At 35.7% G+C, this 21,535-nt stretch overlaps 1 protein-coding gene across 5 annotated transcripts in view; it reads right to left on the bottom strand.

The window, feature by feature from the left end:
- The window catches only part of MAP3K2 (mitogen-activated protein kinase kinase kinase 2), a 62,708-nt gene that overhangs the window by 27,158 nt on the left and 14,015 nt on the right, over window positions 1–21,535 (bottom strand). For 4 of the 5 annotated variants that reach the window (XM_056347966.1, XM_056347969.1, XM_056347965.1 and 1 more), the window contains exons 2-7: window positions 9,696–9,765; window positions 7,254–7,372; window positions 5,527–5,567; window positions 2,964–3,063; window positions 1,003–1,116; window positions 227–326 (exon numbers count right to left, since the gene is read on the bottom strand). In XM_056347966.1, coding sequence (XP_056203941.1) covers window positions 227–326; window positions 1,003–1,116; window positions 2,964–3,063; window positions 5,527–5,567; window positions 7,254–7,372; window positions 9,696–9,699 — 478 coding nt within the window. In that variant the 5' untranslated portion in view covers window positions 9,700–9,765. Of the gene's footprint in view, window positions 1–226; window positions 327–1,002; window positions 1,117–2,963; window positions 3,064–5,526; window positions 5,568–7,253; window positions 7,373–9,695; window positions 9,766–15,927; window positions 16,068–21,535 lie in introns of those variants that run through there. The other variant, XM_056347967.1, reaches the window with a different exon arrangement.

The following is a 21,535-nucleotide window of genomic DNA, read 5'->3' as shown; positions in this document are numbered from 1 at the left end:
GATTTATTTACTTGTGATTTGTTTGTTCAACTTCCTGTATTAAATATGTTTAAATCACCTTTGACTTAAAATTCAAAATCCATTCCCTCAAGTGCAAACTCTATAGTGAAGTCATTGATGAGTAAGAGAAATCCAAATAGTTTGTGTTGAGATCAAAATCTTAATGAAGAGAGTATTACAACAGAAAAGTTTTTTACAATTAAATCTATTGAAATGTGCAGCTTACCTATTACAGACAGTCGCCTTTTTCTGTCTGTCACACCAAATACTGTATTATCTAAATCTTCCAGTGAGGGCAAGGGCTCCACGTTATTTACACTGGCTGACTGAAAACGCATACATATTACAAACTGCAGTTATTACCTTATACTCCTGACAATGAAAATGCTTTGCAAATTTTATAGGCTTTGCGCAGCACATGCCTTTTTTCAAACAGTCGAAAAGAAGCTTGCTAATTGATATAAAAACTAATGTATTTTAGTAGCTCATTCTTTATATTTTAAAATAATTTCCAGTATGTACTAGTACACAAATCCTATCGATGTTATGGCCGTGATACAAAAATAACTCAATATTTAACCTATAGTCCATTGCTACTATTTGCTACAACAAACATTTAACTTGCCACAGAGGAGCATCACCAAGACATGACTTAAAAGAACAGTTTCAAATAACTACAGTTACTTAAATTCTATGCGCTTGTCAAATATGTATCACATCATCATCCTGATGATGGACATTAATGGAACAGTTTTCTACATTAATGGAACAGTTATGGAACAGTTTTCTACCACTGTAAGAAAGGCAAACAAAGACAGGAATGGAATCTAGGAAAAAGTTAAAACTGACTCAATACAAAATGCTAAAAGATGCTTAAAGTGAACTGAAGAAACAAATAGTAATATTTTCAATTGGAAAAATGAATATCTAAGAAAAGATACATATTATACTTCAATATGAAAACTGAGGGGAAAAAAAGACATTTAGCATGTCAGCTCATACCTGTGTATTTCCATGTATTACAAGCAAAATCTTGAGGCTCTTCATATGAACACTACGGTCAAGCAGTTCAACAGCTTTGTCCAGGTCATCCTGTGTGGTTAATGGAATTACAAGCTACAAAAAAAAAAAGGAAGGGGGGGGGAGAAATAGTTAAAAAAGATGTCTTAAACAGGATATGAGAAAGAAATGAGGAAGTAAAACACAGAGAAACAAACAAAGTAATGCTATCTTTCCTTTCATTCTGTACAACTTGAAAATAAAATTTATTAAACAATGCTCAAGTCAGCACCAAAATACCTGAAGTTCAACCTTAACTTCCTTCAGATGCCATCAATAGGTACAGCATGGTGGAACAAGTCTTCACAACGAAGGAGCAACCATTTTACCTATGTACAACTTATTATCTTACAAGTTTCAGAAAAACATATGCAATCGTCAATTTATTTGCCATCACCTGAATTAAAGCAAGTCTATAACAGAAATAAAAAGAAGCCCTACTTTATACAGCATAAAGCACATTTTTGTATCTTACCATATGTTTGAAGTTGCATTACTAAATTTTTCCATTAGAAACAGAATTTGTTAAGGAAGTATATCAGGACTGATGTTATCCACATGGAACAACTGTAGTCCTCACTAGAATCTTAACTGGATCTAATTAATTAGAATTAACTTGGCATACATGTATTTTTGGAACAGAAAATGTTAATGCCATTAAAGTACACTTGAGATCAGAGTTCTGTAATGATTAAAATTGGGCTTATGTTTCAGGGTTGTAAATTACAACTTCTACTTACAACAAAGGAACCACACAATATAGGTTTTTTTTTTAAATCTACTGTACTTGTAAACAGATTCAGGCAGTGATGCTCAAATACAACATCAATTGAAATACAGTACTTTTATACAAAAAGAAATGGGAATGAGGGAGGATGGTCTTGATAACAAATGAGCATACTCTTCTTTTTAAGTTGCAGTTTCAATGCTAATGACACAGGTTATTACCATCACATTTCTGAAAGGTGGTTTGCCAACTAGTGCAGAAGTTGACAAGCAGAAAACTTGTTCAGTGCCTAAAAATCACAGGAAGGAGCTGGGGCTAAAGCATCATGAACAGCTATTTCTTCTGACCTTCCTAATCTCTAAAAGCCTTCTGTTGGAATTATTCATTTTGAGGATCAGTTTCACAGAAGTGCCTGGCAAGGTAGCCAGTAACCAACAAACAGCAATTACAGACATTTTCTTCTGCAAAGATGCAGATTAGATACAGCAATTATGTTGTGCATAACAAAGCACACGAATAACCCTCTATGCATTTTGCTGACCTAAGGCAAAAATCAGAAGTAACTGCCAAGAATGCATCCTGCATCTGCAAATATACTTCCTATTAATAATTCCATCTCTACTTCTAAAGGAAAGCTGGAAGTAATATTGATCAAGCATAAGTGGCTTGACAGCACTAGCACTGTTCCCAAGAAAACCTTGTGAATGAGCCACTTTAAGATAAGCAACAGTTAAGCCTAGCTCTCCAATCTAAACATTACTAAATGCAGCATTCTAGCTATTACTTAACAAGACTAATCCTTAAAGAAAAAAAAAGTGTACAAGAAAGGATAAATGTTATTTCAAATTTAAACACAACAAAGCTCAGAGTCAAAGTCAAAAAGACTTTGGCAAAGTCACGCAACAGGACTGTGGCAGAGCGGAATCATTCCCAATCAAGTCTGAGACATAATTCATTAAGATGTGACTCTTCTTGTAAAACATTTAATGGATCTCCTGCCTATCCTGATTTAGACAAGCCACATGTAGTTGAGAACACACACAGTAGAAACTTGGGGTTTTGTCACAGGAGTAAGTTTTGTCATAGGGAGTGGTTCTCACTGCTTATAGGAGTAAATTTCAGCCTTAAAATAATCAATGATCAAGTTACCAATAATTTAGAAAATACGGAATATTACCTCATTATTGCTGTAATGTAAATCCATAGTCTGTCCAAAAGCAACTTTAGCTTTGGCTGCAAGATCTTCAAGTTTAACAGGCCTTGGTAATTGCAGGATCCTGAAACACAATTTAAGTTAAAGAATTTTTGTCCATTAGTGATGAAAATCTGGCAAGTCATTACTTAGGAACTGTCTTAGAACTAAATTTATTACTAAAAAGACCATAAGAGGCTATGATTTATTCACTGTCCTCCGTATTTTTAGTTATTAAAAAAGAAAAGCAGTGAAAAGGTTTTAATGGATAATCACGTGTAAAATTAGATTTCATTATGACTATTTTACTTGCTTGCTTATATTCATGCTTTGCATGCCTCTGTTTCAGAGGCAAATTCTTAGAAACTTCTAAAATCTTCTACTTATAAAACTAAGACAATCAAGTACCATAGGCTGCCAAGCATAAGCATCAGAAAGGAATTACTCCTGCAGTCCACATTTTTGAAAATGCAAAAGTCTATCTGAGGAAGGTAACTAAATGTCACCATCTTTACCATAATGAATTACATGCTCAAAACGCTGGGTGCATCATTAACTGTGCTTCAAATGTGCTCCTGCAAGAATGGTGCTCCTGCAAGAATGGTGCAGTTGTAGTACAACAACTCCGATTTCCTTTTAACCCAGTGTCTCGTAAAACCAAATAGCCCCAAATGCCTGTAACTAACCTTCCACTATAGAAAACTGTTGTATTATTTGAGACACACCACCATTAACAAGAGTTTTCAGAATTGATGAAGATAGTAATGTATATTCAATTCACATTCAAAAAAGAAACAGCATGCAAATTTTGTGAAGCAGAAAAATTAGCAAAGGGTAACTGTCCCTTCTGTCAGTGCTTCAGATCATACACAGGTTAGGGAACAATATTTCTCACTGAAATGAGGCTAGAAGCTGGGCCACTTTAATTAAAAAATATTCTGAAAAAAAAATCTTAATGAAAACCCCAACACCAATTCCCACTGCAGTTAATTTGTTTAGCAAGCATGGAACTCCGCCCATCACACTGCACACTCCTCGGTACAGTGCCACATTCGCTACTGAAACAAACTCTGGAATCACTTCTCTTTTCCACTTCCCTTTTCCAAAACTAGTGAGAAAGCCATTGTGTAACTTATTTTTCTTGCATAGTTTCATTCTCTTATCTTTAGATCTACATGGTCAGGCAACAAAAGTATAATAACTCATGCTGAGCAATGAACCCTGGCTGCCCAGTACCCCAGGGCAAGCAGGCTCAGGTTACTTGGGACAGTCCAAAACTGAGCTAGGCCCATCAGCATAAAAGCTTGGGAAAGGTATTTTTCCCACACACTTACTTTATGCTTGTATTCATATTGAATTGATTAACTTAGTCCATTGTGGTCTTAATCTGCAAAAATGCACTGTCCACGAAGACTGGCAGTGAGTAAACATTTCTATTTCAAATTCATGCCTCTGCTTATTTCACAAGAAATTGCTAGGTAGAAGAGTCTTCAATTTTCAAAGCTTCTGAAAAGACTTATTTCCTCCAAATTACTTACAGCACTCAACCATTACTGATGCGCTGTTACATGCGATGTTCATAAAAGTGATAGAAAGAAGCTGAAGAATGTTAATACATGGAACTTACTGCTATTTTACTTACCCCTAGGTTTTTTACTACCCTACCTGTTTTACTAAACAGAGGGCACATACTGTAATCAGCATGAATACACACTGATCTGTTGCACATCACACTAAGGACTGCCCAGAAGTAGCATAAGTTTCATTCTGAAACAATCTTTATGTAAGGGTTATTAATAATTCTATAATAATTTCTCTGGAAGTACAATGAAGGTTTATGCTTTCAGAAAGAGACATACAGACAAAATTAGTTGTCCACAAACCAGTTCTACATGGAATTGTAGATCAACTTCTGTAAAAGCTTTTGAGCAGCCATCAGAGCAGAGATATGCACGGATAGATGTTTGTATATTTCAAGCACATTCATCATTCACCTCTCATATACAAAAGGAAAATAAATTTTAACTGATTATTCAAGATTAGCAATGAAAATGGTCTAACTGTAAAGTCTAATAAATTTTCCCAATACAGTTGTTCTCAGACTGGTTCCTCCAAAGTACAATCCAATACTGAGCTTTAAGATCTAGGCTTCTTCCTCTGGCTGTTACAGAACAATATATTAACATGCATTTATTATGTACATGATGCAGCAAAGAAAATTTTTTGCTCACATTTGAGATCTATACTAATTATCTAAGTAATTGTTCTAGGCTACAAATCTATCTGAAGGGTAAACAAATGAAAGATATTACACAGGACATAGCTACGGTAAGATACTTCTGCATTTATGCATACTTAAGAGTCCACATTTTTAACAGATTAATTCTCCTTAAACTGTGTTCATATCAAAATCAAATTTGAACTCAAGCCAAATATACTCAGATATCTGAAACACTTCGAACAGTTTATTTGAAATTTCATGGTAGAAGCCTATCAAAATTCTACAAATAATTAAAAGACAAGATTGTTTCCTATGTTCCCACCTTACCTTTTTTCACCTCGATGTTCAAATTTGACTCTAACATCATTCTATAAGAAAAGAGATAAAGGAACCACTATTAGTTGGTTACTACTCCCTTTAATGAAGGCCATGAAATCCTGTTCAATAATCCTACACCAGAAGTAAAATCCCTGAGCAGTCCATTAATTTTCTCTTCTTTCTCATACACCAAGCATTTTAACAAGCTACTTCCACTGAGGTATCTGATAGATGCTTAAAAGCACATAAAACCCACAAAAAATTATTCTGAAGTACAATGAATGCTTTTGTAAGTAAACACTTTATTTTCTAACAATATATTTAATATTGTAAGAGATTCATGATTTCAAATTCAGCATGGAACTGATTACCAAAGAATTCTCTATCATGAAAAGGCAGGTAGATTTAGCTACTATTAACAGGTTTTTATGTACACTTTGGAGCTGAGCATTTCAGGCTTAAGAAACATATCTTGTTTCATGAGCGTTACCATAGAAACCCACATAAGTAAATAAGTCAGCATTCATGCAATTTCCCAGTAACAAAGATACCTGTAAATATCTGCAGTTACATGGAAATAAACTTGTTTTGCAAAATCATAATTTTAAGCATCAAATTGTATTAGCAACTATTGCAGGGAAAAAATGCATTCAAATAACAATATTCTATCTTCCAGAAGAATTACTTGATTCACAAGTGATTACTTTCAAAATCCACAAATTTAAACAGAATGATAAACATATTACCCCCTCACTACTACCACATTTAAACTCAGAAATGACTCAAGTATTTTTCTTTTAACTTTCTAAACACATATTATATTAATTTTGGATCTTATGTGCACACTACTACAGTGTCTAAAGTCACAGCTCAGATGGAAACACTAGGAAAGCACCACCGTGTTACATACTGAACTCTTACAGCTTTTAAAGCATAGAATGAAAAAAAGAGGTAGTCATTGGTTCCTGACAGTTTAAAAGCCAAATATATTCAAATACTTTGACTTTTAACATGTTAAAACAAGACTGCACAAACTGATGTTTCAGGAAATAATGGACTGTCAATTAAATACTCAATCAAATAAACATACAGTTACCTCAAAAGGGCTATTACAACAATTTTGGTAAAAATCTACATTCTCTCCTAATCTCTCCACATAGTAGTTCAAACCTACCAACTAAGTATCTACTACTATTCCATCTGTGTTCAGTATCTGCAGGAAAAAAAAAAAAAATAGAGCTGAGAAGAACTCGCATTTCCAGCATGTGAACAAACAAAAAATCAAGGCCAAAGATGTAGTAAAGGAGCTTAAGTATGTTTCTGCTGCTGTACTGTCATTCTTTAATATGACATAGCTGACAACTGGGCAATCTAATATACCTATAAAATTCATTTGAAAGAAGCATTCTAAATAAACTATCGTGTACTAGTATCTCTTAAAATAGTCTAGCACCAATCAAATAACAATAAAAAATTCTACATGCGGTGTCAAAATACCTCTATAATATTCAATTTATCAGGATTGGAGTAATTTAAGCATACACTATGATCTGGTCTGAAATGCCACCATTTCATTTTGCTGCTAATTTAAGAACATGAACAAAAGAAAATGGCAGCACACATGGGAGACTAATAGCTCATTCTGGTATGATCACTGGTCTGGCAAGAAAAATAATTATAGAAGTCACAGCAGGACATTCCATGTTCAATAGGTTAGTAAGGGTGTTAAGGATTACCTGTTTTTTAGGTGAAGATGACTTTGGTTTTCCTGTTTCTTGCTGGGGCAATACAGGACGACTGGCCTTATGAAGCACAGCCAAATCCTGCATGATTGAATTCAAAGCTTGCTGCTCATCTGCTCAGAGAAAAACAGCAGATAAGAGAAGTATAAATGACTGTTACATTTGAAGTGCAACTGTCTCCATTTCACAATTAGGCAGGCATTATTCTAAAATCTGTAAGACCATATTACACTTCAATACATAATTGCCAAATTAAAAAGAATTACTGCTGTGTTGCAAACGTATTTTTTAATTATTAACAGTGCTAAAGGAAATAAACACACATAAATGGCAGGTGTGAAAAACTGAAGTCATAACAGAGATTTGACAACTCTACAGAACTGCAGGCTGTATTAAGAGAAAGGAGGGGGTGGGTGGAGGTTTATCTACTTTGTTTCAAATAATGTCCATGGATGAGAAGTTAACTAGAAACCATACTCCCCCTGCCCAATTTTTAAAATAAAATTAAAAAATAAATAAACAAACAAACAAAAAAACACGAAGTACTTTTGAATCATTTTTCTTCTGTCCTGAACAGGTAAGGTCATGGACATAGGAATCATACACAAACTCCCAAAAGAACACCTCCACTGTCTCAGCATCTGCTGATGGCCCACAGAGTATCTAAAAAAACAATCAACCAAAAAAAAAAACCAACCCAAAAACCCCAGACAAACAAAACAAAACCAAAACACCACAGAACCTTTCCTGGACTGCAAATGTATGGTTTTTTAAGGCTTACAGGAGTCATTCACAAGGAGAAACAGAAGTACAGAACCCAGGGGAGAATTTAGGGGCAGGAGTGCTACATTTCAAGTTCACACAAAATCTGAAACCCTGAAGATCTGCTGCAGCTGTGATGGCCTGAGGCCATGCTAGACAAGATTTGCCCTGGAACTGGGATGCTTCTTTAGACAGGAAAGCACGTAGGAACAAAAAAGCCTGCACATTTATGACTAATAAATTGTCTTTAGTCATGATATTTTGTATTAATTCCTTGCCACAGCAAAAGCACTATACACAACATGCACCTAGAACAATGGATAACAATTTATCTGCAAAGTACGTATGCCTTCACATGACTTCATAAAGGATATATATGTTGAAGAATTCATTGCTAAGTGCTGTGATTTACAAAGAACAGTATTTCTCAAACATGGACCTGAGGAAAAACTCAGGATTAAAAATCAGCAAGCAAGCATTCCAGCTATTCAGCAATGATGCGAATTTCTTCACACTATATTAAAAAATAACCCAATATATTTGTCGCATCAGGAAACTGTGCAATTTCAGTATTATAATTTAAAAGATTTCTAACAGATCAGAAAGCTGGTCTGAAAATGAGTGACTGATTGCATTCATGGTGTCATTATTCATAACTCTACTAAGATATGCTAATCTAGAAGAGCAAGTTTTACTAGCGATATTTAATGGCAGAACTGAAGGCATTCTTGCAACTCAGTTATTCTTTTCTCACACTAAAATACACTTCAAAACTTTCCACTAAAATAAAAAGTTCAAGTATTTTACTGCATTATAGCCTATTCTAGTGCTCAGTGATAAAAAAAAAAATATTGTTCTTTTAGCAGCTGATTGAAGGAGGTTCAGTTCCCAGTGGTCACTAGGTAGCATATTTCATAAAAAGTAAACAAAAGCATTGTGGCAAATCATCTACAATTTACTGGATATACAATACAACTCAACAGTCATTTCTCTCACACAAGATGTTGAAGAATATCAGAAATATGGAGTGCTGTATTCCTAGATTAGCTACTTCATTATTAAGCATGAAGTTAGGAAAAAATTAGCGTACCAAGAGATAAAAGCAACACAATAATGTGTGTGTTTTTGTTGGTTGGTTTGTTGTGATTTTTTTTGAGAGCGAGCACCAATACCTGATTACAACAACAACATGGTCAACTCATAAAAAAGCATGTAGAAATGAAAAAAAAAGACATCAAATTTAAAATAATACAAATGTGCTACATATTTGGAAAAACAGAGCATCTACATAGTCCTGGCTTTGCACTGCAATGACACAAGACAATACGATTAAGTTCTTTGATACAGACTTCCCCGCACCCCCCCCCAACAGGCATTACCATTTACAGCACAGTAAATATTGCTCAGTACCCTAATACCATGAATGTCAATTTCCTATACTTGAATTTTTAAGTTACCACATAGCACTTTTCTGCCACTATATTCCAATGGAAAAAACACAGGAGTATTTTGAAAACTAGCAAAGCAGCTGAACTCTTCCTTTCATGTAGACATTACATCGAGTTATACAGCCAAAGCACACATTTCCTAGGAATGGTATTACATTAATGTTTTTGGTCTTCAATAGTAAAGTATAAGAATTAAATTTTTATATACATTATATGCAAGACTTACCCATAATGGCAGTGAGTCTGAAAACTTGAACTTCAGGGAAATGGTTGCTTCATTAGCATTATTTTATTTCCTAAAATGCAAAACCAAAAATGCAGTTATTGAAGTTGTCAAAGCCATGTAAAACAGTCAACTCATCATTGTTCGCAGGCAGTTTGTCTAATATTCTACATATCAAATATGCATATAAACTACAAATAAGATTGCATATAATGTGTGGAAAAAACTGATATTGTTCCCAAAGCGTCACTGGCTCTGAGCAATATATATAGGCTTTCAGAAGACACAAAGCCTGAACTAAATATTCTTCCAGACTTGAGCTGATTTTAATCTCTATCTACATCCCCAAGTGATGATTAGTAGATTAATTAGCCATAACGCTCTGCTGCATGGTACTACTCCATATACTACATGGAGCCACTACTCCAGGTTATTAACCAATGCTTCTTTTTCTACAGGTTCCTATACCTGGCATTCAAAATTCTGTGTTCAGAATTATATATACATAGGTCATATACATAAATATATATGAAACTCACAACACAAGTCAAGAGGCATCAATACCTACCAATTATATAAACTAGGACATTTGAATTGATGTTTTTGTCATCATAATTCAAGAGCATTACACAGATATCCCGACACCCCTGAAAGCAAATGCTTCTAGAAGACAGCAGATATTAACTTTTAATATACAAGTTATCCGGAAAATTAGGAACACAGGGTGTATATTTATGAACAAACCCTGTCTATCTTGAACATGGGCCAATTAAGAAAACCTCAATAATTAAGGACCATTTGAATAATCTTTCTCTGAGATGCCCTTACAGAGCTTAAGAGCAAAAACCTGGGGATATATCCCTAAACAGACAATGAGATTTGTTGTAACACAGCCTACCACAGGAATAATTTGAATTTTTTAATACAAGATCATAGAAGAAAATTCTTTAATTTCTGAAGCAGTCACTGTGACCAAGCAGGGAGAGCCTTTTCCCTCCTCCCTTTTCTCAGCTGCAGCGGACCATTCACCCTTCTGACTCAGAGCCAAAAGATCTACCCTACTCTGATAAAACAGATTATTTCCCTGCAAGTTCATTCAAGGACCTACACCAACAGAATATGACTTATTATTTTAAACAGAACCTGTTTCCTTATTGTTTAGTTCCTTACCAGTGTCAAATGACCCCTGATGCAGCATAGGGCCACCTGTGGAACCACATGGCTGAGAACAGAGGGGAGGTGGGCAAGCTCTGAAATTCTGCCAATTTTCTAGCTAACAATAAATTAATTACAAATTTCCAAAAGATTTCTGAGCATCTTCAGTTAGGCAACTAACAGTTTCTGGCATTGTGTTTCTTACATACTCATTTAATAAAAGCAGCCTTTTTAAGCAGTGTTCATTTCACCAGTGGAATTAGAAAGCTTCAGGCACTTCTGGCATATTTTTCAGCAAGAATTTGAACTTAAAAGCTATATAAAGGTCTCTGCTGTATACTGCCTTTTACCTACATATCAGATGACCCATCTACTATTGTCTATTTCAAGCTCCATAATTACCAAGAAGAGACCAGGCTTCTAAAGAATATCCAGAGGCCCCACTGCAATCAGAAATCAGTTCAGTTGAGAGAGCATGTAAGAGAGCACATTAGAACTAAAATAAAGCTGAAAATACAATTCATCAAGTCTATAGATAGCCTCAAAACAGTACCTGAAACAGCTTCCACATGTTGTGGGAAAGAAACTCCTGTCTAATGCTTTGTAAAATATTAAAGCCTGTAAGACAGTGAGAAGTACATCTGGCCTGGGCTGCCTGCAGTCTCAAGACACAACCCCAGCTTTTACTACTAACATGTCTTCCAGCCTCTTGATGCCACCACAGCAGAAGACAAAAATCCATTTTGACAAAAAAAGGGAAAAAAAAAAAGCTTCTGTTGCTCCATAATAGAAAAGGAAAACTGTGAAGAGCTCGTGTCATTTTCATAAAATGTTTAATTATCTGCCGTAATACATTAAACATAAGAATGTGTTTCATGACATTGGATGAAGTACATTTGTAATATTTCCTTGTAAGTATTTCAAAGAAATACAAAAGTGCTGTGAGGCATTTTAAATCTTCTGTCACACTTTAGAAAACACGAACAAGTTATATCTTCAAACAAAAACGTCCCATATGTTCTTCCTCAACCTAACTGAAATAACCAAACTTGGAAGCTCAAGGTATTTGACTGACAGGACTCACATAGGATAGGCAAGCTCAAGAAGAAGGAACAGATTAGGAAACATCTTCTGCAAGTTCCTCCAGCTACAAGACTTCATTCTTTAGTACTAATCTGTGGCATCTCTCATTAGAAGAACATCAGCTAATGAGTGAGCACCTATTTCTTTTCTGTTCCACTTCCTTCTTATTCCTTAGAAGGAAAAAATACCCAAACACACCAACCTAGAAAAAAAAATTTCTCTGAAAAGCTTTAGGGACTTCTCACTTTATCATCCCTTTTAACCAAACTTCTTTCTATTCAAATATAAAGTATTATTAATCACCAGCATTTTAACCATCTTTTTGTTAGCATTTAGTGTCACTTCAAAAATAAGCTATTCCAATTAAACAGGTGAACCAGATCAAACTTCATGAAGATTGCACCTTTGTGAATTGAGAAAACACTTCTGATTTTAACTGCCCACTTTTGCAATGGATGGTAACAACAGCAGAGTGTAGGGAGAGAGTAAAAAGAAGCTGACAAAAATCAGCATTTTGGGGAAAGACACACACAGACACACACACAGACACACACACAGACACACACACAGACACACACACAGACACACACACAGACACACACACAGACACACACACAGACACACACACAGACACACACACAGACACACACACAGACACACACACAGACACACACACAGACACACACACAGACACACACACAGACACACACACAGACACACACACAGACACACACACAGACACAGACTCTCTCACGAAGATAATCCAGGACAAAACGGAAGTGAAACAGAAAACTGGAACTCAGAAAAAAAAATATCAGGAGAAGCAAAGGCAGCAAAACACAAGAGCAGATGCAAAGGTAGAATAAGATTATGTCAAGGTCTTGCAGAGACACACAAGCAGCTTGAATTTGAATGTAATTAAAGAAAGGATGACAGAGAGTGAATTTCAAAAAGGTGATGATGTGATAAGAGCAGCAAACAAAGAAAATTATCCTAGCAACAGCATTTTGGATATAAGGGTGGAGAGATGCTAATTCATATTCATGATTCACTTCCCATCAGCCACCTTATAGAAAGCCTGGAAGTCTTTCAGAATCTGAGTGTGCCACTGAAGGAAGAAAATAGCCAGGTGATTCTTGGAAATAGTTTTTAGTTTTCTCATGGCAAATGAAACAAAGCCTGAGGGCAAATAAGTCATGCAGACAATCATCTAGCTGTTCAAATACTCTGCGCTAATTATCCATATGCATACACTTCTCCTATAATAAATGCAACAGGATTAAGCTGCCTCTCTGTTACTGAGAGACGGGAAGTACACAAACACTGGCATACACATTACATCGTCTCTCATGACTGACTTGGTCACATTCAAAAACTTGTAGGCTAGGAAAAAAACCAACCTTTACCCTCATTCAACAGAGGAAGAAAGCAAGCAGATGCTATATGAGGTAAATATTAAGTGAACTAGAAAGGCTGGTTTAGTTCTGTGGAATATGGAGGTATACAGTGTGCAGAAATGAAACTGTTCTACAGCATCCAACTTCGTAACAGAAGTACAATTTTTAAAAAGTAAAATTAGCTATGTCTACAATCAGAACCATAAACTAATCATATGAGAACAGTAAAGGTAACATATAAGCACTTAAGAACGTAAGCCAGCTTTCATGCTGCCTCATATTAAAAAACCAGGGAAAAAAAAAAAAGCAGCGAAGCAATTTATCTGCCTGATTTTGTAAGAAATTCAGACTTAGTAACAGTTTACCTACATAGAAAGGTGTCTTACACCTTCAGAGTTCAAAACTGTTCCAATAGCAGGACAGGAATCTCATGGATATCAATTCCCTACAAATTTTCACTAAAATACATCAGTCCAAGGATGCATAATTCCCCATTCTTGCACCAAAGCAAAACGATACAGTGTCAACTCAAAAAAAGAAAGTTGCATTATAATTACTCCATTACAAATTAAGTTGGAGATTATACTATATTAGGCACATGCAAGTTAAAACAAACTGACAAGAAATCAAAATTTGCTAGCATTGCTATTCAGAAACATCTACAAAAAAAAAAGATGATAAAAAAGCCAGGTGAACATGAAGAGGGAGCATTCACAGGTAATTTCTCAGACTGTAAAACAGATAATCAGATATAAATACCATAAAAATTTGTTTCATAGCAAGAAGAATGAGCCAGACTAAACAGTTTTACACTCAAAATGTTACTTCTAAACAATCAAAGGCTTGGTCTCACACACCAGCCTCTTACAAATCACAGTAAGCAAGGCTAACAACCTCAGGTGATCACCTAGTCAAATGCACCTACTTAATCTTTAACCAAAATAACGTACAGCACTGCTCATCATGTGTTTTGGGTTTTTTTTTTTCATTTCAAATCAAATAGTGTCTTTGAACAAGACAGCAAACAGCAACAACTAAATTCAACTTCTGTAGAAGACTTTTTCACAGCTCAAAGCAATTGTTGACATAAATGATGGGAACTTACATAGCTGGCAAGCACAAAAGAAAATTCAGTATTGTTACAAGACATTAGCAGATACCTGAAAGAAAGTAACTCCATAGAAATGAGCATAAAGGAGAGGATTTTATATGGACATACACACAAATGAACACTGGACAAAAAGCCACCCTTTTCAAAGAATACGAAAGGAGCAACACAAAATCATGGACAGAAAAAAAAAAGAAAAAAAAAAAGAAGAAAAGCAAAGAGCAGTAACAAGAAAAATATTTAAGCAGGTAAGAGGAAGGCCTGTAATAATTGGAGCCTAACAATAACACATCAGATTTCTGAATTTTTCTAAAACTGAACTCACCTTTAACACATTGTAGAAATACATACAAAAAGGTGTTCACAGGGCAAAGTAGAAAAGGGAGGGAAAGATTACATCAATCCAAATCAAAAGGACACACTGATCAGTTAAGGTAATGTGGAAAAGAAAACAAAAAAAGATATAGGACTCAGTGGATCCAATTTGGAACATGAGAAATTAAGTTTAACTGGTGAATAATAAGAGAGCTATATTCTGCCTGTCACGGTACTACGAAATATATTGGAGGGCAATGAACGGATAAAAATTTCTTACAAGAAAAGCTGTTAAAACATTTGATTCCAGCCTCCTTTGAACACCACAAGGAACTTTAAGGTCTGAAAGCCGACAGGGAAGGATATTGCCTATCAACAGCATGCCAGTAAAGGCAGGAGCCACAGAGCACAAGTATTATCCTCTTTAGTTCTTCCTCTGTCATGTGCCCCCTTCTATTCTGAAGCACTTCCCCCCCCCCCCCCCCCCCCCCCATTAATTTATCCTGATAGTGAGATCATTTGCACTGTACGGGGTACACTGACAGGATCCACCTAGTTCTGCTGTGCTAGGAAAGACTGACAAATCAATCAAGCTCTGCAAGCTGATGCCCCAGAGCAAGGAAAAGGCCATCTAGAGCAGCATCTCTCATAACCAGGGCAGTAATTCAGGACTGACTACCCGTCCTGGACTCAAGACAGCATCAGACAAAAACCGTATTCCCCTCACAGCTTGCTTTTCTGTAACTACCTTCACTCAACAATTCTGTCCTGAACAGCTGAACTAAACCCTTCTACCACTAGGAATGGTAGAGCAAGGAACAAACCAGAAATGTTCTTTCTCCAAAAGAGTATCTGATGTGTTTATTTCCTGTAAAAGTACTTGGGTTTATTTTTTCAAAATTTTAGGTCTTGTTGTCATTTCATGTAGTTTAGTCAGTATACTTCTACACTTTGCCCTGAATTTCTCAGTGTCTTGTAATTAAACCAGTTTATTCAGAACCCCAAGCTATTTTAACCTATCATACAGAGACCAAGCAACCTTAAACACATAGTACCATAAGCCAGCTACCTCTACCAGCAAGCATGATATCCTTCATAAAACGACAGCACCCAACTCATTCAAAGTTAACACTTTTTTTAAAAAATAAAAATATATTAAAAGGAAGATAAAACCCACCTCAGATACATGTGTTTTACTGAATTTAGATGGTGAAATAGCAAGTGGTGATAAAAAACAGGAAGAAATAGCCAGCATCCATTTTTTGTTCTGGTTTTGAAAAAATCAAGAGGATGTATCCAAACCACAGCACAGTGTTACTGGAATAGAAATTTCACCATCAACAACAATAAAAAGATACAATGCACTATTGCAATATACTTCAGATGAAACACTTTAAATTAAAGATCCAGGGACTTCCAAGAGCCTAAGACTCTTCACAAAATTAGTGGTTCAGTTTTCTGGACCACTCTTGGAAGTATTTGGAAATAACTGGAAAACAAGAATATTCTAGTGGATTCTAGATATTGTATAAAAAACTGAGAAGGATAAAGGACAGGGTCAAAGAACTGCCAATTATTTATCTCCACATCAACTGAGAGTAAAATAATATCATAGTTAGCATGGTCTCTACTGTAGAATGAAAACTAAAAGCATAGTGAATGCCTTTATTTCAAGGATTTTTACTACGGTCAAGCAAAATATGGCTTCTTGAAATGATCACAGATTAGTTAACAGAACTAACTATAGTAATCACCCTACTTAGGTTTTTCCAACTTATTTGGCTAAATATCACATGGTATTTTAAGGATTTGCTTTAAAGTCTCAATTAACTAAAATGAAACTCAGTTGATGGATTAAAGTAAAATACTTTGAGATCCATATTCCTATTTAGCAGCAGAAAACATCAATGAATAATTCCTAGGGCAACCCCATACAGACCGACAATGATCAGGTAAGGCACAACAAGATGTACAAGTTATAACTTAAGCAAATGACCTGAATCATGTTTAAAACAGTCACAGTCCAACAAAATGTATTTAGAGTTAAATACATAAATTATTTATTGCTATTTCCTCCCATTCAATATTAACTTCTATTGTGTTTAATTAGTTTTTTTAGAGAGGAGCACCATTTATGGTGCAGTTTTAGCTGACAAGACTGCTTTTGAACTTTTATCCTCCCTGCAGTCAGGAGTGCACCACCCAGAATTAGAAGTTCTGTTTTACTGTGTTTTATTATGCTTACTGAATATGTTGAATTTATTATGTTTATTCAGTAATGGTTTTGCACTGAATGCATTTTGACATAAAGACAATCATTTAGGAAACTGGAAAAAAAGCTGCAGCTACAGGACTGGAGAGTCTTAGCCAGAGACAATTCAGACGAATTATTAAATCACAATGTATAATTATCTAACATAAGTGCAATACAAAGTTAAAGAGAGATAATGCAATCCTGGTGTGTATAAAAATGCAGTGTATGCAGAAGCCATCTTGCTTCTGCACAACCTGCAGATACACTGTTCAGTGTAGAGTATCAGAAAGACTGCAGACAGCAAGTGTGGGATGGCTGAAACATCAGTACCTTTATTGCTGTTACAGATGTATCAGGTATCTCTACAATGTGCGGACTTGAAATTTCTTCTGTGAAGACTTCTACAATCTTCTGGACAAGCAATAAGTGAATTTATGTCTAATTTAGTACACAAGACCATGCAGACTTACCTCATCTGTACCGCTACAGGCATGATTTGGTACTTGTTTATATTCTGAAAAGAATGGCCACTAGCTGTACTCCTTCCAGAGTTCAATTTAAGAAAGAAAAGAATAAAATAATAATAATAATAAAAAAGACTTGCATAAAATACAACTTCTAATTACGGACTGTGCCCTCCCAGTTACAGGAAGCATAAAACCTGGGAAAGCAGTGCTGTCAGTTCTAGCGCCCTAAATGCAGCACAGCTCTCAAAGTACTTTGAGAAAATGACTTCAGAATGAACTGAAGGATCCAACGTGCCCAGTGACAAAAGTAAAACTTCATCCTGCTCAGACTAAATCTTTAGTTCCTGCTGTTCTATAAACTGTAATTTGACACATTCACATAACATTTATTAGCTTGATGAACAACGACTCCAACTTGAAAAACTTAAAATACACTGGACGGTTTGAGAATGCAAGGACACAGCTTTTAAGAATTGTTCTCATAAAAATGCAAAGTAGCAGATAATTTAGTTCAATATGAGTTTATAGCAAAATTATGCTTTTGAGATAAATATCTTGACACTTAACAGCAATATTCACAAAGACTAACTGTAGTCTAGGAAAGCTAATCTCCCCACGCTTCCTTTACAATTGATAGGGTGAGATAAGCATATTTAGAGACTTTCAAAACACTTAAATGCAAGTTTCCTGCTTTGAATGAACCTCTTCTTTCCAAATGGTATCAAGAGCCTTTACTGGCTAACCCTTCATAAACCCACTCCACTTCAAGTACACAGAAAAGATAAGACTGTAATTGGTCTCAGACAGAAAAGCACCTACTTTCCTCAACGAGATCTCTTTCTTCACCTAATTCAACTTTTACAAAACTTCTCCATTTCCTGTATCTGTTATTGCCACAGCAGCAGCCAAAGCACTCCAACAGCTCATTTCTCGACCTAAATAAAGAATTACTTTGCTGATACATCAGGCAAATCTGCCTTGAAAGTCACAATGCTTTCTTAAGACCTGGTTCATGATTCCAAGAAAAAAAAAATTATGAAACAAACATATACATTTTAGATTGAGGAAGCTTGATTGAATTCACAACAGCTGAAACTTGCAGACATGCCACAGTGACACCTTGCAAAATATCTTAGTATTGCCAATTTTGCAACAGAACATACTGGCTAGAAATCAACTGCTTATACTCCTCTGCTCTTATCTGAGACCAGATTTTCTCACAGAAGCACATTAAGTAATAGACATAGCTCACTGGGCTAGCTACAAATAAGTGCATCACTGCCTCCAAATCACTCCGGCATCTTGGAAACTGATCACCACCACCATGGTGGAAAGTCTCAGAGCATCATAACACTAAGAACTGATTCCTTACCATTAACTAAGCTGTATGCCACACAAACATTAATGTTATTCACATCACAAAAATGTTTAAGGCTCACTCAGTATATTAAGATGACATTGGAGTGCCCACAAATACACAGAGTAAAACACTTCTGTGATGTCTGTAACTTTTTCCTCACTTACTATCTTATGTGAACTGAGTAGCCCCATAAAAGGCTTCTCAAAGAAAAGAGGTGTATGAAATTTTAATCCATACAATCCCATAAAACACGCACTGCAGCGAGTGTCATAATGAGATTGAGGTGCTTCTGTTTCTCCTTCTAGAAATCTCAGTGGTGCCCTTGGCTCAGCATCTGCTGCTGTCATTTTGAGGCCTTCTACTGAAGCTGTCACAGGTGCCATCAATGTTAGTTTTACTCCAAATTTAGGACTAGCTAGTCAAAATATTTGTGAAGAAGGGTTAAAGGTGTTACAATGAAAACCATTCCCCTATACAAATGTAACTGCTTGCCCTGACAAATGTAACAACTGTAACATCCAAGAACCTACAGGAGGGAAACTTCTTTTTTTACTTTTATCACAGACAGTTCACAGCATGTACCTTAAAAGAATACAGTATATCTCTCTTCTTTGTGACAGAATTCATGCTCACCGGTTAAGCCAAAGAGCTAACAGTATACAGTAAGCAAACTTAATCTTACCAGCACTACTGGTATTGGCAATTCCTGCAACTCTAAGAATGGAAGACCAACTACAACCAGTGACAAATAAATGATTTTTTCACAGTTGCCATTCACTAAAAACATGAACCTATCACAAACCACTTAGAATCTATGAACATTATTCTTTAAGCAAAAATAAATGAGAAAAAAAAAACAGGTATTGCAAATGAGTGGAGCGTTTCAGTTAATGTACAAGAGCAATTACAAAAAATCATCAGCCAGATTTTGCTTTTGAGAACTTACAGAAGAAAGCACATCCTTAAACTCCAATAACTAGTTCTATCCCTTTCAGTCCATCTTCCAGTTCTGTGACTGTGATGGGTTGAAAGATGACTGTTTTGGGAAATAAGCCAGAGAAATAAACCAAATCTCTCCATTTCTACCGCTAGTTTTAATATCTATCTTCAGATGCTAGAACTGAGGAACTTCATTTTTCTTCAATACAATCATCACATTTGACAGCATCGTCTATTCAGAGCAACACTCACTTATTTCACAGTTGCAGCACTTGTGAGTTTTAATCATGGCTGCAAATCACACTACTATAATTTCAAATCAAGTACCAAAAAACTTGAACACAGCAATACATACGAACTTTTCTGATTAACATGATCTGCCTGGCATCTTGCTGTGATGATGCCAGCAAGGACAGAATCTAATTTCCTAGGGACATTTTTGTGTCTTCACTGTGAAGACATCTCAGTCTCATTTGCTACAAGTCTTCCAAATTTTGCAACAAATCATGGAGGAATCCTCCTCAGTGAACAGCGTTCATTGCATACTAGCTTACTCATTCCTCAAAGCACAGTTGCTCCTCAAAGTTCATAAGGCAGCAATACAATAAGGAAATCCAGAGTATGGTAATATAATGACAATTTTTCTCACCTTCTCCCACTACATTGCCATCAAATTTTCCCACCCCATTAATACATCATCACCCAGAGCTTCTGCCTAAAATGCCTTTCCTGACTCATGCTCCAACCTTCCTAGTTCAATACCCCATATGCTCTCTCCCCATCATAACACAAATTAACTGTACATTGTCACACATTTCTTCCATTATTTCTATCCTCATTAATATGAACATAAAATGCAAAAGAATTTCATAATACACTAATATGGAATATTTAAATATGTTAAGACATTAATGAGCCATACAGATTTCCAGCACAGCACAGAAAAACCACTTCTGAATCAGTCTCCAATTCAAGGTTAAAACATTCAACAATGACAACAACAAAGAGCAATACATTTAACAAGGGAGCCACAGGTATGGGTAAACTCAGACCTCTCATGCTTAGAACTATACAGAGGTCTGAATAATACCACTGAGAAGACGGACAAGCACTTACTTAATATACACCAATGGAAACTGAGAAAACCTTGAGTGCATGCATAGGTAACATACTATGCAAAATCCAAAGATTTTTTTTTTACCACATGTGTAATATGATTTTGCATTATTTTTACAGCCAGAAGGTTTCACTGAGCAGGTCTAAATGTACAAGTGTGTAATTTTTTACCCATATTCAGTAGGCCCTGGTTTTAAACTGGATGACCCACACAGGCCAACACATTAAGATGTTGCTAAACTATCAAGTACACACTTTTTTACTTTGTACTTTGGTAACAATCTTTAGCTTCCTGAGAGCCAGAAAAAAAACTTCAACTCAATTGCTCATAGTAACATTTGAACCAAAATGTAACAATGAAAACCTGGTTTTGTCAAAACACTCCACAATCAAAAAGCTAAGACACTGAGACAATGTATCCTCATAAGGTTTTCTTCTTGCATCTCCCCACACCCCTTAGCGGCGGGTACCAAAGCATTACGACGAGACCTATGATGCTACATAATTATACTTTTCCCTCAAATGATAAAAATGTAAGAGCCCTCATAAATACAGCTAATAAGGTAAACCAACTACAGGCTCAAAAGTTCCAGAGGAAGAATTGCTACATACATGCCCACATGTAATCACCATTTAAGACTACAGTTCC

Source organism: Falco biarmicus, chromosome 8 (assembly GCF_023638135.1).
Source record: "Falco biarmicus isolate bFalBia1 chromosome 8, bFalBia1.pri, whole genome shotgun sequence".
NCBI lineage: Eukaryota > Metazoa > Chordata > Aves > Falconiformes > Falconidae > Falco > Falco biarmicus.
The sequence above is the reverse complement of the archived record's forward strand: the minus strand, read 5'-3'. Positions and strand labels throughout refer to the sequence as shown.